This window comes from Triticum urartu, chromosome 5A (genome assembly GCF_056163025.1).
Source record: "Triticum urartu cultivar PI428250 chromosome 5A, HENAU_Tu73, whole genome shotgun sequence".
NCBI lineage: Eukaryota > Viridiplantae > Streptophyta > Magnoliopsida > Poales > Poaceae > Triticum > Triticum urartu.
In genome coordinates, this window is record NC_141877.1 from 21513436 (window position 1) to 21530616 (window position 17181).

At 46.5% G+C, this 17181-nt stretch overlaps 1 protein-coding gene across 1 annotated transcript; it reads left to right on the forward strand.

The window, feature by feature from the left end:
- The first annotated feature begins 858 nt into the window (after positions 1–858).
- On the forward strand, positions 859–15042 carry LOC125536485 (E3 ubiquitin-protein ligase SINA-like 4). The gene is made up of 4 exons (XM_087523190.1): positions 859–993; positions 1076–1642; positions 14671–14858; positions 15036–15042. The coding sequence occupies exons 1-4, from the start codon at positions 859–861 to the stop codon at positions 15040–15042; spliced, it is 897 nt and encodes a 298-aa protein (XP_087379316.1).
- The last annotated feature ends 2139 nt before the right edge of the window (positions 15043–17181 follow it).

Below are 17181 nucleotides of genomic sequence, written 5' to 3' on the forward strand. Positions count from 1 at the left end.
GGTGTAATACCCTACTCTAGTTTGTGGTGGGTGGGTTGCCTCTTGGGCTGATGAGGATGAACAATACAAGGGAGAACAGCCTCGCGAGGGTCTGTTCTTGGCTAGGGGGATGAACTGCTAGGGGAAGTTCAATCGCCCTTCTCTCTCTATACCTGCTCTATTCTTGCTCTGAATGCTTGATCAGATGTCTCTTCTAGATGCCTCTACCCTGGGGGTGGCTAGTCCTATTTATAGGCAAAGGCCCTGGGCCTCTTCCCAAATATTTGAGCGGGAAGGGCGCCAACAATTGGCCAATTCGAAGGGGAACATCTGGTACACTTATCCGGACTAAAGTTGGTCCTCGCCTGCTAAAGTCCCTCTGGTGACGCCGTCCTGGGCTCCATGGTGACCTCCTTCCCACCGTTGGACTGGTCTTGGTCTCGTTGCACCGAAATGGGTGCCTTTGCTTGATCCTCTCGCCTGCGCTTGCCCCCTTTGCACCAAATAGGAAAGGGGAACGCTGTGCGGCTGGCGCCCGCCTGGCATCCTCGATCGTCATGGCTTGCATCATGGGCACCTCGCGAGGTACCCCGCCTTGATCTCTCCGCCTCCTCGCAAGCCAGCCTGAGGAGGCTGCGCCTGAGGATGCGCCGTGTTGTCCGCCCCACGAGGCTTGGCCCCTCGCGAAGGTCTTGAGCCCTGTGTTGATGAAGATGGGCCGCATTGGGCCCCCATTTGAGCCACGCCGCGGTCCGCAGGCAGGCAAGTCTGGGGACCCCCATTCCCAGAACGCCGACACATGTGTTGATTTAATGCACCTTGAAGTAGTATAAATTATGTGAAGGTAAAGCTTTGTAATACCCCGGCCCAAGTCGAGAGATGGTTGTGCACGAGGAGGGCGAGATCATGCAGACCGAACAGGACCCGACGATGGACCTCTCTAAGGTCTCGATGGACCTCACCATGCTCCACTACCCCTTGTGCCTCTGCCCCTTGACGCCTCCATTGTATGAGGTTCGAATACACCTCGCCCATTCGGCTGATTGAGAAAGGTGCAGGTTTCTTGATTGATGTGATGTTCGATTGATTTCTCCAGTGCAAGGGAGGGCACCTGGCCTGCGCGGACTGCCGCGTCGAGCGCCCCGGGAACCAGCGGCAGTGCCAGAAGTGCGAGCGCGGTGGTGGCTTCGACTTGCGGAACGCGGCGGTGGACTCCGTCCTTTCGTCGGTGAGGGTGGAGTGCCCGCACGAAGGCTGTGGGCTCTACGTCACTTACCACAAGATCGCGGATCACCAGAGCGTGTGTCCGCTCGCGCCCTGCAAATGCCCCGTGCCCATCTGTGGCTACGAAGACCCGCCGCCGGTACTCTACCACCACATCAGCACCGCGCATCCCATGCCCGTGCACAAGATCCAGTACGGCAAGGTGCTCCAGCTGCAAGTGCCACTGTCGGAGCCACGGCTCTTGCTGTTCGCGGAGGAGGACCGCTGCGCGTTTTTCTTGGTCGGCGGCGTGCTCGACATCGGCGCGCCTATCGTCGTGTCGGTCGTCTGCATCAGAGTGGGGGCGTCCCCACTGCCGCACTATGTGGACAAGCTGTGGGCGAACGGCCCGCCGGGGGAGCCCAAAGGCACGACCGACGCCGTCAAGGTGGAAATGGAGGTGACAAGCAGCAAGGATCACGGTGATGTCGACGTGCACCAAGCCAAGTTTCATTATTTTCATGCGTGTTTTGGATTTACAGGAATTAAAAAACTAAGTTTCTCAATGTTTCCAACCCAGCCACGATGCCCAGAATTTTGAATTTCATTCCCATTTCTTGCATGTAACCTAGAAATTTACCTGAGGACACACATGTGATTTTTCAACCAACTTTGGTGCACTGGAACATGTGCTTGTATTTCAAATTTGAATTATGCACACAAAGGTGACACGTTCCCTCCTAGAACCACGAGCCTTCTTGAGAGAAGCTCCGATTTGCAAGAAGCTTATACCAAAATTTGTTCCTATTCGGCAATTTTTTGTTACCACGGCATGGTACTACCATGACATGACACCATGCCAAGTTTCATGATTTTAAAACCAAGTTTCTCAATGTTCTCGACCGAGCCACGATGCCCAAATGTTTGAATTTTATTCTCATTTTTTGCATGGGACCTACTCCCTCCTTCCATCTATATAGGGCCTAATGTGTTTTTCAAGACAGCCTTTGACTATTGACAAGATTAATAGCACATGAGATGTATACTATGAAAATTATATTATTGGAAGCTCCTTTGACATACAAATCCGAAGGTATGCTTTGTGTAAGTTGCATGTCATATATTATTGCTCTAACGTTTGGTCAAAGTTAGCTTCGAAAAACGCATTAGGACCTATATGGATGGAAGGAGGGAGTAGAAATTCACCCGAGGACAAAAATGTGATTTTTCAACCAACTTTGGTGCATGGGAGCATGCGCTTGTAGTTCAAATTTGAATTATGCACATTAAATGACCAAAAACTCAATTAATGTGTAAATAAGGCCAAACGAACCTGGAATAATTCCAAAATTTAACAGGGCACTCATGTAGTTCTATGTTGCATTTGTAAATAAACTCAAGGGGGACAACGTATATCGTTTCGCACTCAAAGGTGGCACGTTCCCTCTCAGAACCACGAGCCTTCTTGAGAGAAGCTTTGTTTTGCAAGAAGCTTATACCAAAATTTGTTCCTATTCGGCCAATTTTTTTACCACAACATGGTAGTACCATGACATGACATCCATGCCAAGCTTCATGATTTTCAGACGTGTTTTGGATTTACAAGAATTTTAAAACCAAGTTTCTCAATGTTCTCGGCCGAGCCACGATGCCCAGATGTTTTAATTTTATTCTCATTTCTTGCACAGGACCTAGAAATTCACACGAGGACACAAATGTGATTTTTCAACCAACTTTGGTGCACGAGAGCATGTGCTTGTAGTTCAAATTTGAATTATGCACATTAAATGACCAGAAACTCAATTAATCTATAAAAACGACAAACGAACCCGGAATAATTCCAAAATTTAACAGGGCACTAATGTAGTTCTATGTTGCCTTTGTTAAGAAACTCAAGGGGGGCAGCGTATATCGTTTCACACTCAAAGGTGGCACGTTCCATCTTAGAACCACGAGCTTCCAAATCGGCCCAATTTTTTACCACAACATGTTAGTGCCATGACATGACACCATGCCAAGTTTCATGATTTCCAGGCGAGTTTTGGATTTACATGAATTTAAAATCAAAGTTTCTCGATGTTCTCGGCCGAGTCATGACGCCCAGATGTTTGAATTTCATTCTCATTTCTTCCATGGGACCTAGAAATTCCACCAAGGACACACATGTGATTTCTCAACCCACTTTGGTGTACCGGAGCATGTCCATGCAATTCATATTTAGATTATGCACATTAAAAGTCCAGAAACTCAATTAATGTATAAAAAGGCCAAATGAACCCGAAATAATTCCAAAATTTAACAGGGCACTCATATAGTTCTATGTTGCCTCTGTAAATAAAATTAGGGGGGAGGCAGCGTATATCATTTCGCACACAAAGGTGACACGTTCCCTCTTGGAACCACGAGGTTTGTTGAGAGAATCTCCAGTTTTGCAAGAGGCTTATACCAAAACTTGTCCCAATTCAGCCAAAAATTATACGTATGAAAACAGGGTTTAGATTATCCCAAACATCTCGCTACCTAGATCAATAATGTACTATGATTTGAATGCAACATAAAATGGATACAAATATTTGAATTGGAGAGCGTATGGTACATGTAGTTCATAGTGAAATATGATTACTGCTATATGTATGTTTTTTGTTATCAATATAATATTTAAATTATTGTATAACTTGACAACAATCGTATTCAAATAAGGAAAATTGATTCAAATTTAGTCCATATGGTAGACGACAATATATATGTTCACATGGTGGAGTAAAATGTTCATATATGATGGAAGATCAAAATATACGACTACATCAATTATAAACCGCAAGGTCACCTAACGATATATTCGAATTCAACATAACGTGGATTCAAAAATTGAAATTCGAGATCATGGCATCTGTAATCATATAAAAAGGGACATTCCTCTTTCTTTGGTGGGAATTGATTTGTTTTTTGTTGTTGTTGAGGGAAGTGCGAACCGATTTGGTACTGTGCAGGGTAATCTTGTTCTCCCGATTTTTTTTACATTTTTCTTGTAGTTTTTTCAATGGCATCTATAGCAATATAGTAAAAGGGGACATGACTCTCTTGTGTCTTGTATGAATTGTTTTTTTACACATTAAGTTTGCTCTGCCCAACAAGGAATCCGCACCTTGTTATCCCGAAATTTTCAAGCTCGAGTATCTTTTGTCTCACCTGCTTTGAAACTCCCGCTTCTTCAACCCACGTCGTGCCTTGTTATCCCGAAATTTGGATGCGCGCGAGAACTCCCTCCTCATCCGAAATCGCTCCCGCAGCCCAGACACGCGAAATCCCCCTTCTACCCCTCGGCCGAAAACGAAGCTCCACGTCGCGGTGTCAAAACCGGTGGGGGTACGCTGGTAACTTACACTACATTTCGGACAAGCGCGTCCCTAAGCTTGGCTCCCCCCTCCCCCTTCGCCCCCCCCATTCGTACACCGAGGCCGCCAAAACCCGCGAAACCCCACGCTCCACAGTCGGCCTCCCGGCCGCCGCCCAGCCGGAGACTCTTCCCCGACTACGTCGTCCACCGCAACAGCTCGCTGTCCCTCATCCACCGCACTGGATGAGGATCTGTTGTCGATCTCGTCGTCCCGCCGGATCAGCCGCCCCGTCCTCCACCTTCAAGGAGCTACCCCAACGTTCGCCTCGTCTATCGCGCCACCTCAATCCCCACAGCGCCGTCTTGACCTGCCCCACCGGAACCGCAGCACCCTCACCAATTCCTCCGATGAAGCCGAGGCCAACTCGGTGCCACCAAGGAGGTTCTGCACTCACCGCTGCATTTTATCTTTTATTCGATCTCATGGGGCTGCCGGTGCTCGATACCGAGTAGACATGGCGTGTCTCCATCGACGGCGCCGTCGCCGGCCACATCATCCACGGCGTCTCTCCCCCATGTCGTTGCTTCCTCGGCGGCGACTTCCGCAAGGGCACTAGCTACAACTGCTCCAGCTCTCGCTCGCGCTGCGGCTCTGTTCTTGTTGTCGGTCGCGCTGCTGCATTGCTCCTGCTTTCGTTCGTGCTGCTGCTCTACTCTTGCTCTCGCTTGCGTTGCTGCTGCTGCTGCACGACCTCTGGCAGCTACAGGAGTTGCTACTTTAGCACTCGCTCGCGGTGCTACTGCATGACTTGCTCTCAGCAAGTGCATTCCCTGCTCGAGCGTCTGCTGATTTAGATCACTGCTTCTCTGCTACTAGTGCTTGAACGCCCTAAACATCTATTGCAATGCTCTGTTACTAGTTCAATCAGTTTCGACAGTAAAATTCAGTTTCGACTGTGAAGTTCATTTTCTTCAGTTAAGTTCAGAGTGAACAGTACTTATAGCATCTGTCGGAGCGGCTGTGGCGCGGCTGATGCGTTTTACATATAGCACTTTTTGGTGATGTATCTTACATCATCTATTGCAGATGATATTAGGGTCCCACTTCAGATTAACGTTGTCTATCTTGTCATGCTTCAGCCTTGTCGCCGTACACCTTAGCGGAGCTGCTCCAATGACGGAACCGTCCATCACAGCGGAGCAGTACCCTCGGCGCCGTTTCCGGAGGCCTCAGATCTTCTTCCCCGCCTCCGACAGTCACACCAGCATCATCACCATCCTCCACGTCCAACCCAATGATGCTGAGGTCCACAAGGCTATGCCAAAGAGGTTGTACACTCATCGCATCACTTTGTTTCTCCATTCCTCTGTTCTTCCAATTCATGTGAGCCAAACACACAGGTTGACTGAAATCCTATGTTTCCAAATGCTTTGTTTTGCACGTGCATTCCTATCCTATTCCTGTGTTTTTCCTGTCCCTGCGTTTATAGACTCCAATTCTAAGGAGCCCTTACAGATTTACTTCATTTTCAGATAGGCGTCAAAGAAAACTTTGTGTGTTATGTCCTGCTCCTGCCATGCCGTCATCAACCCCCCTGAGGTGCACCATCGACAGAAGAGTTCACTGCAGCAGAGATCCCCCCTGCAGACTTCCTTTCGCCGCCTCAGATCATCTTCCCCGTTGCCGGCAGCCACGCCAACCACATTACCATCACCGACTGAGCAGATGAACCTGAGGACTACACAGTTCCGAAAGAGAGGTCGCCGTCTTTCGTATTTGCTTATGTTATACATCGGTTATTATTACCTGCTACTTTATCGTTCAATCTTGAGTTTTGAATTTCCTGTGGGTCTCATATCGAGCCAGCAACAAATAGTATCTGTCTACTATCTGGTTCATCTGGGGTCTTCTATGTGGTTCATGTTGGGTGGGCAACAAACAATAGATGATCCATTGTCTATCTTTTTAAACTGAAGCTATAATCTACCTGCTATCATTAGTTTTGGATCCATCCACTCGTTTGCTACCATCAGTCTTGATTTTTGCATGCACCCCTTAGGCCTTACAAAATCTAACTATTTTTTTATTATGCATGTCAGATATTGTACACAATCATACTAAACATGTAGAGAAAAAGAGAAGACCGTTGCGTGCGAATATAATGTCATGCAAACGCCGTTCCATGGTGGGCGAAGTGCCCCCCCCTCCTGCATTTCCATATTGTATTCCAGAGGAAGATAACTGTTCAGATGGAGATTCAGAAGGAGCCGACCACGCCTGTTTACCACTTGAGGTGTTTGCTCTAACCTGGCATGCTGATGTTGGTCATATCATGCATATGGCGCATTGCATTGCTTACATTATACATCTTATATGTCATCAGCTTAGTTTACATTTTCTTTGTGTGAATGCCACATGTTTGGTTTCTATATCATACTCCCACCATTCCTAAATATTTTTCTTTTTAGAGATTTCAACAAGTGACTACATACAGAACAAAATGAGTGAATCTACACTCTAAAATATGTCTTTATACATCCGTATGTGGTAGTCCATTTGAAATCTCTAAAAAGACAAATATTTAGGAACGGAGGGAGTATATGGGAATTATGCAATGCCACCTTCTTTAGCCAGGCATCATATACGTGAATCATGCTATGCCATCCTGTTTAGCCAGTCATCATATATGTGAATTGTATCGTGCCATAATTTTTTCCACAATGTATTCCATTTGTCAACAATTTTTATACATTCATCTACTCTTCCTGTGCATCAGCCATTTGAGTCGGTCATGGGAAAATCTGGAGTGAAAACAAGGTCTTCTGAGCAGTTAGTGCTAACTGTCGATGCAGATTTCTTGCTGGTTACAGATAGCTCCAGAGGAGGATTCAGAGAGAGATGACCAGTCGTATTCCCCCCCCCCCGCCCCAAGGTGCATGCTCTAACTTGGCTAGGTTATATTGCTCATATCTTACATATCTTGCATTGCCATGCCATCTGCTTAGATTATACATGCTTTGTGTGAATGCCTCCTGTTTGCTTTCTATATCAGATATGTGAATTATCCAATGCCATGTTTTTCAGCCAGTTATCATATATGTGAATTATGCACCGCCATGGAGCCAGGCATCATATATGTGAATTATCTCATGCCATCTTATTTTCATTACGTATTCCATTTGTCGACAATCTGTGTATATTGAACTACTCTTCATGTGTATCAACCATTTGAGCCGGTTATGGAAAAATCTGGAGTGAAAACAAGGTCTTCAGAGCAGGCAATGGTACCTGTTGAAGCATATATCTCGATGGTTACAGGGAGCTCCTCAGAGGATGATTCAGAGACAGATGACCAGTCCTATATCCCACCTGAGGTGTATGCTCTAAGTTGCAATGTTTATATTTCTCATATGATGCATATGGTGTCTTGCATTGCTTAGTTTAGACATCATATGCACACTATTGAATTCTATCTGCTTAGTTTAGAGATCATACATGCGAGTGCCAGCTGCTTAGTATATGAATCAATTATGTCAATTATATCATGCCATCCTGTATACTTAGACAACATGTATGTGAATTATTTCATCCCAACCTATTTTAGAAAGACATCATATAGTTTTGTCATGTCATCCTGTTTAGGTACTCATCATATGTTGAATTATGCCATTATATCTTGTTAAGTTATCCATCATATATCTGAAACTGTGTCATGCTATCCTATTTAGTTAGGCATCATATATCTGAAATTGTGTCATGCTGTTCTGTTTGGTTAGACAACATACATGTGAATTACCACATCTGTCTATCATAGAATGTATGTACGTTCAATTTCATTTCTTGTTTATCAGCCATTTGAATTGGAGGGGGTGATGGCAGTATCTAAGGGAGCAAAAACCTATTCTTCACAAAAGACAGTGCTACCCGTTGATGCAGATAGAACCATGGTTGTACTGGCCCACAAACTAGCCCCACCACACATAATCGAGACTCTTCCAGATTGCACACTTCCACCGTTGGGCAGAGAACCACCTACAACCCATCTAACCGCAACCCCAGCAGATAGTAACCCACTTATAGTTGACAAAGCACCATGTCCACCACAGAGTACCCCCACACGAGCAGTTTGTAAAGCTACTGCAGTGCCCAAAGCATGAAGACCACCACAGCTAACCCAAACTCCACGTTTAAAGAAGAAGAGCAATTGTTCTCATGTCAGATTCCGTAGCTATGGTCCATACTCCTTTGTTGTTGCATCACTGTATTTACTCATACCAACTACTTTCGAATTTGAAGGATCCAATTGAAACTCCAATGGCGCAACATGTATGTTTTAAACCTATTTCTTTAACTTGATTGTTGTTCTAACTTCTTGCTCTATGTTGATTTCAGTTTAAGTTGCATAAACAGTTATGTTCTCATGTGATGCACATTACAAGTGTTGCCAATGTTGTGTAGTTTCTCACACTTATATTCTGTCTATGCTGATGTGTCTTAAAAATATATGAGTTGAATTGTGTCTCTATCTTGATTAAGGAACATAAACTAGAATGATATGGACAATACAGTGACCATAGTACATAGATATATGTTTGTTTCATGTTGTTATCCTGTCCACCTTACTACTGAACCGGTTTACCAAAATGAGTTTCGTATACTACAAGCTAAACCTGTGATGTGTCTGCTTGTTTCTCTTGTAGTATGCAAATAGAATACTGGAGAAGAGTACCCCACTATGCAATGGTAGAGAAGGTAATGCAGATAAGGTTCAAGATAGTGAGACAACCCTGTTAGTCTCGAAGAAAGGTGATAAAAACGATCTTGTGGACAGTGAGAAAACCCCACAGTCCTGCGTTGATGTAGTGTTCGAGTTACTGGCCAGTACCGCTGGCACAAGCTCTTCGAACTCGCTGCATGAATCACTTCGGCTTCTTCAGTCTCAGCTACAAGCTGAAAGGCATCAGTCAGCTGTGCTGCGGCAAGAAGCCGAAGGACTGAGGAAGTCCCTGCAGAATTCAGATGCGTACTTTCTTGTGCAATAGCAAGCGCTGGAGGATTTAAGCGCCAAACAAGAGAAAGTTAATAAGCTTGCTAAGCATCTTGCCAGCATTATGGGTACCCAGGATATTGTTTCTTGAGCTCTTCTGAAGTGGTTTTAGTTCTGGACTTGTTTTTCTGCGGCGTTTATATGCTGCTGTGTTCCCTATATTTGCGCTGGTGGCGAACTTTGATGCCCAGTGGATGTAATATGTGTAATAGCCGTGATAGCCTAGCATAAGTTGCTTGCTTATTTATTTCCTTGTTGTCTTGTTTATTTGTTTGCTTGTAGTCAGTGCAGTACTTTTTCCGCGGTTTGCTAGTGGCTACAATAACCTATTTTTTAAAACTAGGCCACAATAACCATGGGCTAATATTTACTGTAGTGACACTGGGCCTCCTACGGGCCGTAGAAACAGTGGGCCTTCTACGGGCCGTAGAAACAGTAGGCCTTCTACGGGCCGTAGAAAAAATGGGCCTTCTACGGGCCGTATCATCAATGGGCCTTATACGGGCCGTATGATCGATTGGCCAAACATGGGCCAATAACAGGCCGCATTATGGCCGTAAACGGGCTAGAGTTGGAATCGTCCATTCATGGGTCGACCATAACGGTCCATCGTTAATAGGCCATATTTGATGATGCTATGAAAACGGCCCAACGAATTAACGGACCACAAACGGGCCGACTGTAACCACGGTCTGAATTTGGCCCACAAGCAGAAAATGACAGTAACGGGCCGTAAGTAAACAAATGCTGGAAACGAGCCCAAGAATAAATGGGCTCTGAGAAGGTCGAAAGATAACATGGGATGGAAACGGCCTAATGGAATAATGGGCCGTTAATGGGTATAAAGTTATACACTGTTCATTACGGGCCAGTTTCACCACGGGCCGTTAATGGGTGTAAAGTGATACACTGTTCATTACGAGCCAGTTTCACCACGGGCCGTTAATAGGCCAAGAGTTACATAGGGCCTCATATGGGCCGAAATACGTCATGGGCCATACATGGCCAGAAGTGAAAACGGGCTGGAATCATATTGGATGGCCCAGATGACGCTACTGGGCCTAATTCGGATAGGGCGTAACAGGCCTTGGGTTAGCAGGCTGTAAATGGGCTATATTTGAACAGGCCATTAACAGGCTTTCCATGGGCCGGCCCGCCAGCTTTTGACCAAGTCAAATGGGTCGGCCTTTTCACAGGAATGGGCCTCTGTTGGGTCATGCCACGTGTCGACATATCATAGGCGCCTTCCGTCCAATGAGTGGTTGATATCTGTCCCAACGAGGAGCCGACACGTGTTTCCTCCAGCCAATGATGATTTTACACATGGAAAATCCCCATTAGTCGGGGCTGTTAACGGGTTATCGGATCCAAAACCCGACCCGATAGCTTAATGGCGTTCCGTTACGGTGGATGCCACATGTCGGTCACCCTTGACGAAAGCACTTCTGTGACGCGCGATTTATCGTCATGGATGTGGACACTTCCGTGATGATAATTTTGGTAATGTCATGGGACACTTCTACGACAGCACAGGTATGACTATCTTGATTCTGTCATAAATTTGTCATGGATGTACATGCATGACAAAAAACGCGACCTACTGTGACCAACACGTATCATCACGGAAGTGTATTTTTGGTAGTGGAGGTGGTGCAAGAGGCCCAACTACTAGCTAGATATGGGGTGGAGTGTGCGGTTGTGAGACCGATGAAAAGAGGGGCGAGAGTTTACACGTGTGTCTGACCGTATGAGAGACACGAGGCAAGGACACATAAAGGAGGAGATTGAAGGTGTGTGTGTATGTTGTAGGCAGGCATCGCTGCAGAGGTTTATCAATCGGTGTGTGTCGGAACGGAGTTGTGGAGACTCTGGGAGAACAACCTAAAGAAAAAAATGAATGTGCCCGGTGGATAGAATGCCGAGGGAGGGGGAGGGCGAGGAGGGCGTGTGCATGCACGAGAGAAAGTTAGTGGTAGCTACAAAGGTTAGAGGATTGTGTGGGTGTAAGAGACTAACAAAGATCATAATTTGATATGAAAGCGGACCTCTACACCTGGTATGATGCCTTCCAGTGTGACTGAGCCTGTGCAATGGGCCTCTACACCTGGTATGTCGCCTTTGAAGGTCGTTTTTGTGGGTTTGATCCTTGAGGGGTCTATACCCATTTTGCGCACCGTATCCTGATAAAGCAGGTTCAGGCTGCTGCCACCGTCCATAAGGACTCGAGTGAGGTGAAATCCGTCGATGATTGGATCTAGGACCAGTGCGGCGGATCCGCCATGACGAATACTAGTGGGGTGGTCCCTGCGATCAAAGGTGATCGGACAGGAGGACCATGGGTTGAACTTTGGGGTGACTGGCTCCAACGCATATACGTCCCTTAGCGCACGCTTCCGCTCCCTCTTGGGGATGTGGGTTGCGTATATCATGTTCACCATCCGCACTTGTGGGGGGAACCTCTTCTTTCCTCCGGTGTTCGGCGGCCGGGGCTCCTCCTCGTCATCGCTATGCAACTCCTTGTCCTTGTTTTCAGCATATAACTTGCCGGCCTGCTTGAACACCCAACATTCTATGTTGGTGTGGTTGGCTGGCTTTTCGGGGGTGCCGTGTATTTGACACGAGCAATCGAGTATACGGTCCAAACTGGATGGGTCCGGAGTGCTTCTTTTGAATGGCTTTTTCCGCTGACCGGGTTTGGAGCCTATGAATCCGGCATTGACTATCGTATCTTCGGCATTGTCGCTGTTGATGCGGCGCTTATGTTTGTTACGACGTGACCTGCCATTGCTATCCTTGGTATCCGAAGTACCAGGGTTCTTTGATATGTTGTTGTTGCGAGCCAGCCAGCTGTCCTCTCCAGCGCAAAAGCGGGTCATGAGTGTCGTGAGGGCTGCCATAGATTTTGGCTTTTCCTGGCCAAGGTGCCGGGCGAGCCACTCATCGCGGATGTTATGCTTAAAAGCTGCTAGGGCCTTTGCATCCGGACAGTCGACGATTTGGTTTTTCTTGGTTAGGAACCGTGTCCAGAATTGCCTGGCCGATTCCTCTGGCTGCTGAATTATGTGGCTCAAGTCATCGGCATCTGGTAGTCGCACATAAGTACCCTGTAAGTTGTCAAGGAATGCGGCTTCCAGATCTTCCCAACAGCCAATGGATTCTGCTGGCAGGCTGTTGAGCCAATGCTGAGCTGGTCCTTTGAGTTTGAGTGGGAGGTATTTGATGGCGTGTAGATCGTCACCGCGAGCCATGTGGATGTGCAGGAGGTAGTCCTCGATCCATACCGCAGGATCTATTGTACCATCATATGATTCGATATTTACGGGTTTGAAACCCTCTGGGATTTGGTGATTCATTACTTCATCTGTGAAGCATACTGGGTGTGTGGCGCCTCTGTACTGTGCTATATCGCGACGCAGCTCAAATGAATCTTGTCTGTTGTGTGTGACACCCCAAAATTTTGACCTTGTTTTAATGGATTAAATTTTTTTCCAAGAATTAAAACTTTGATTTTTTTGGACTCCCTTTTGATTTTTGAAACATTTCCTTTCTTATTATCATGGAGTTGTTCCCTAAAGTGAAAACCTTTCAAATATGTTATTGGACTTGTTTAACCTCTCAAGAAAAACTTTTCTTTTATCAGTATAACTAATTACATAATTAATTTGCTTGATCTTTATTTTCTTGAAAAATGGTTTTTCAAGGTTATATGGCCATATTTGAACTACAACCATTTGATAAATTCACTTAAAATTCCAACCAAAATTTGGAGATGTCATGTGATGTTTTTAATCACCTTTATGCAAAAATATCTTTTATTCATGAAATATTTGGAGCTCTACATCCAATTTTCTTCTCTGGTCCAGAGTGCAATTTTGCACCCCAACCCTTTTATATATTTCTTTCAAGCCTCCACCAAAATTATGGGATGTTGGTATTAGCCTATGATTCAACTTTATGCAAAAACCCAACGATGTTATTTGAAATATGAGTGTATCAACCCCATTTTCATTCTGGACCAACTTGATGGTTTGTACAGCAACCATAATTTTGCTTGCTCCTTAGCTCTTGATTCTTTTTCCTACTTGTAGTCCTCCCTGCAAAACACTTAAGTCCAGGAGCATGCACCCTTTGGGTCATTTTTGGTTCATGAAATGATGCCATTTATTCCCTGTCCAGAATTGAAGTTTTGTAAGATTTGCACTAGCAATTTTCTCCTCTTGTCCAAATGACCTCACCACTCTCTCTTTCATCTAAAGAGACCACCATCTGGAGTTTTTGACCACTCCAAGACTTGCCTAAGTGCCCTTGGCATTTTGTCAAACACCTTATGGGCATGATCTGTTTTGGCATGAGTTTTTGGTTTGCACTGTGAACCTGATCCCCTGACCAAACCAGCTTGTCCAATGGTTTTGCCCTAGCCTATAACCACACCCTGCTAACCCTCTTGTAGTTTGGAGACCTCTATCATGCAATGGGATTCCGTCGAGCATGTTCCGTGCGTGCTCTGGGCGCGAGCAGAGCACGCATTTTGCACGTGCCGCGCCCGAGCCGACACGTCGCGCCCCTGGCTTTGCCTCCACTGCAGAGCCACGCCACTCGCTCCCTTCTCACCACAACACGCCAAGAGCCCTCGCCACGTCCCCGGCAGGCCAGGAGCTAGCCGACACGGCCGCCGACATCCCCTACTCAGTTCAGTGCCGCCCAAGCCTCTCCCGCTCGCCACCTGGCCCCTGGAACAGCGCGAGCTCATCCACAAGCGTGTCCACTAGCACTCGTCGCCGCCACGATGCCCTAGCTACAGAATGGCGGTCGCCGGCGACCTTATCCGCGCCCACCGTCGGAACCGACCCCGATCGCCTATTTATGGAGCCCCGAGCTCGTCTCCGCACGCAGGCAGTCCCAAGCCATCTCCCTAGGACCCCCATTGGCAGCCAATCGACCAGGGGAGGTCTCCTTCCCATCTCCGGCAACCGCAGCCGCCGCCACTGCCCCGGCCATTCCGGCGCCACCAGGGCCTCCCCCTCCCATTTCTCTTCACCAGGAACCTTCTCATCCTCCCGTGAACTCGTTCCCCTGCTCGATTTTGATCGGGAACCACCGCAGCCCCATACTCACTTCGCCCCCGAAGCCATCTCCGCCGCAATGCTCGTCGCCGGCGACTCCGTCCACGTCGGCGACCATGGCGGGTACCCCCGAGTTTGTCTCGACCTCCTGAGCACGCCCATGCAATCAGATCACCGAGAGACGCCGCCATTCGCCGGCGAGTCTCGCCGGAGCTCCACCTCTGTTCGGTCAGGGGGAGACGACGCGCGCGTGGACCAGTCAAACCTGACCAGTGGGCCAGGCGGGCCCACTGTCGGTGACCCACGCGCAGTCCACGCTGGATAAGTGGAAGCGTATTTCCAAAGTACGCTTTCGACGTGTACATATATATTCGAAACGTTTTTCTTTTCTGATTTTTTTAACAGATTTTGACCACAACTTTGACTGGCTATATCTTTTTAAATAAAACTCCAAATGAATTAATTCTTTTTCCTACCTCTCTCAAATATGGTCTATTTTATTTTAAGATTTATTTCAAAAAAAATTCAAACAACTTTTTGTGCTGTTGTGAATTTGTGTGTTAATTCAAATTTATTGAAAATAGGATTTTGGAGAGAGGAAGGAAAGCTTTCAAAAGATTTGGAGTGCACCCTGCCTTTCCACACCATAAAGGCAAGCATACTGAACCCCGGAATAATATTTTTGGTGTGTTAGTTGACTCGTTTATAACACCATCTCATTTCGGAGAACTCGTTATTTTATGTGGCGATGCGATCATTTGCATCAAGGCATATTAGTGATTTCCTTGCTGTTGGAAATGAATATACTTGTGATGGTAATCATCCTCATGTGCCTTGCATGCATGCCGGAAAGGAATCCGGGAAAGCCTCTGCCTTGGGTAGGAGTGAGCTTGTCGCCGGTCCCCGTCGGGACGGTTATGTCCGGTATGGCATAGTAAGGTATAATGGGTGGTGATTTCGTCGGTTGAAATATATTTGATATACATGTCATGCAGGGAACCTATAAGCCTCCAGAGTCGGCCGTAGATCGAGTCTTGTTCCAGTAACCCCCATACTTGCCTCGTACTACCACTCGTCCCTGCCACAGGTAGGGTACGGTTCAGTAAGTCGTCAACCCCTTTCAAGCACACACCGTACAGAGAGGCCATGGTGGAAGATATCGGTTGTAGCCGGTAGGCATGCCACCTGGTCAGGGGGCATGGGTGTTTCCGGTTGGGACCGAGAGGGGAGGCCACCCCTTAGAGAGTGCGATATAAATTTGATCCCATGCTACGCGAGGTTGTAGCCTCTCCACTTAGAGTTTTGCTTAACAAGTGTCGTGGGTGATTCCAGACACCGATGAGTTAAGCTGGTGTGTGCAAGTTAGGCGTGTTTTCAACTAAAAGGCCGTAGACGAAATTAGTCCCGATGGACTAAAGGAATCCGTTACTCGTGGGTAAAGAGTACACCCTCTGCAGAGATTAAACCTATTCGAATAGTCATGTCCATGGTTAAGGATTACAGTCTGGGATGGGTCAAGTGTTGGTCTTAGTGTCGGTCTTCGGAGGTGAAATTGGTAAACCAAACTTGGATACCGACTAGTGACTTGTGAGGACCATGATTACTATTTTGGGATGGACTAACCCGTTGCATCATTTGTATTATCGAGTATCGCTGGGATGGTTCTACATCCTGGATATTCATTGTGATTATTTATTTTATGAGCCCTTTATGTGGTGTCGCTGAGACGCCCGACTGTGGCATTGCTTGTTATTTATTTACTTTATAAGCCCTTTATGTGGTGTCGCTGAGACGCCCGACTGTGGCATTCCTTGTTATTTATTTACTTTATAAGCCCTTTATGTGGTGTCGCTGAGACGCCCGACTGTTGCATTGCTTGTTATTTATTTACTTTATAAACCCTTTATGTGGTGTCGCTGAGACGCCCAACTGTGGCATTGCTTGTTATTTATTTACTTTATAAGCCCTTTATGTGGTGTCGCTGAGACGCCCGACTGTGGTATTGCTTGTTATTTATTTACTTTATAAGCCCTTTATGTGGTGTCGCTGAGACGCCCGACTGTGGCATTGCTTGTTATTTATTTACTTTATAAGCCCTTTATGTGGTGTCGCTGAGACGCCCGACTGTGGCATTGCTTGTTATTTATTTACTTTATAAGACCTTTATGTGGTGTCGCTGAGACGCCCGATTGCGGCATTTCATTCCCACTCCATTATTGCTTATTCATGTTGCATATAAATAACATGCTTGCATGCATAACAGATGTTTTATTTGTGACTGACGATGTGATCATAGAATATTTCAGTGTCTGTTGATCAATTATATTATACCTGTGTTCTTAATGTTTGCGAGTACATTCAAAGTACTCACTGGCTTGTCCCTGGCTATTGTCTTGGCCAGATTGCTTGCTTGGAGAGGAGCATGGCGATGACAGCCTCGGGACCTAAGCAATGGTGATAGCAGCCTCGCGAAGATAGGAGTTAACCTGGTAAGCTGTTCCTGTGGGAAATGGAGTCCCACAGACACTGATGACTCACAAACCGCTTCCGC

What these genes read in the sequence shown, in the direction of transcription:
- LOC125536485 (XM_087523190.1), top strand. Translation starts at nt 859, where the DNA reads ATGGTTGTGCACGAGGAGGGCGAGATCATGCAGACCGAACAGGACCCG. An exon ending in TGACGCCTCCATTGTATGAG is followed by an intron (nt 994 to 1,075) that starts GTTCGAATACAC and finishes TGATTTCTCCAG; the next exon opens with TGCAAGGGAGGGCACCTGGC. An exon ending in CCGTCAAGGTGGAAATGGAG is followed by an intron (nt 1,643 to 14,670) that starts GTGACAAGCAGC and finishes GAACCACCGCAG; the next exon opens with CCCCATACTCACTTCGCCCC.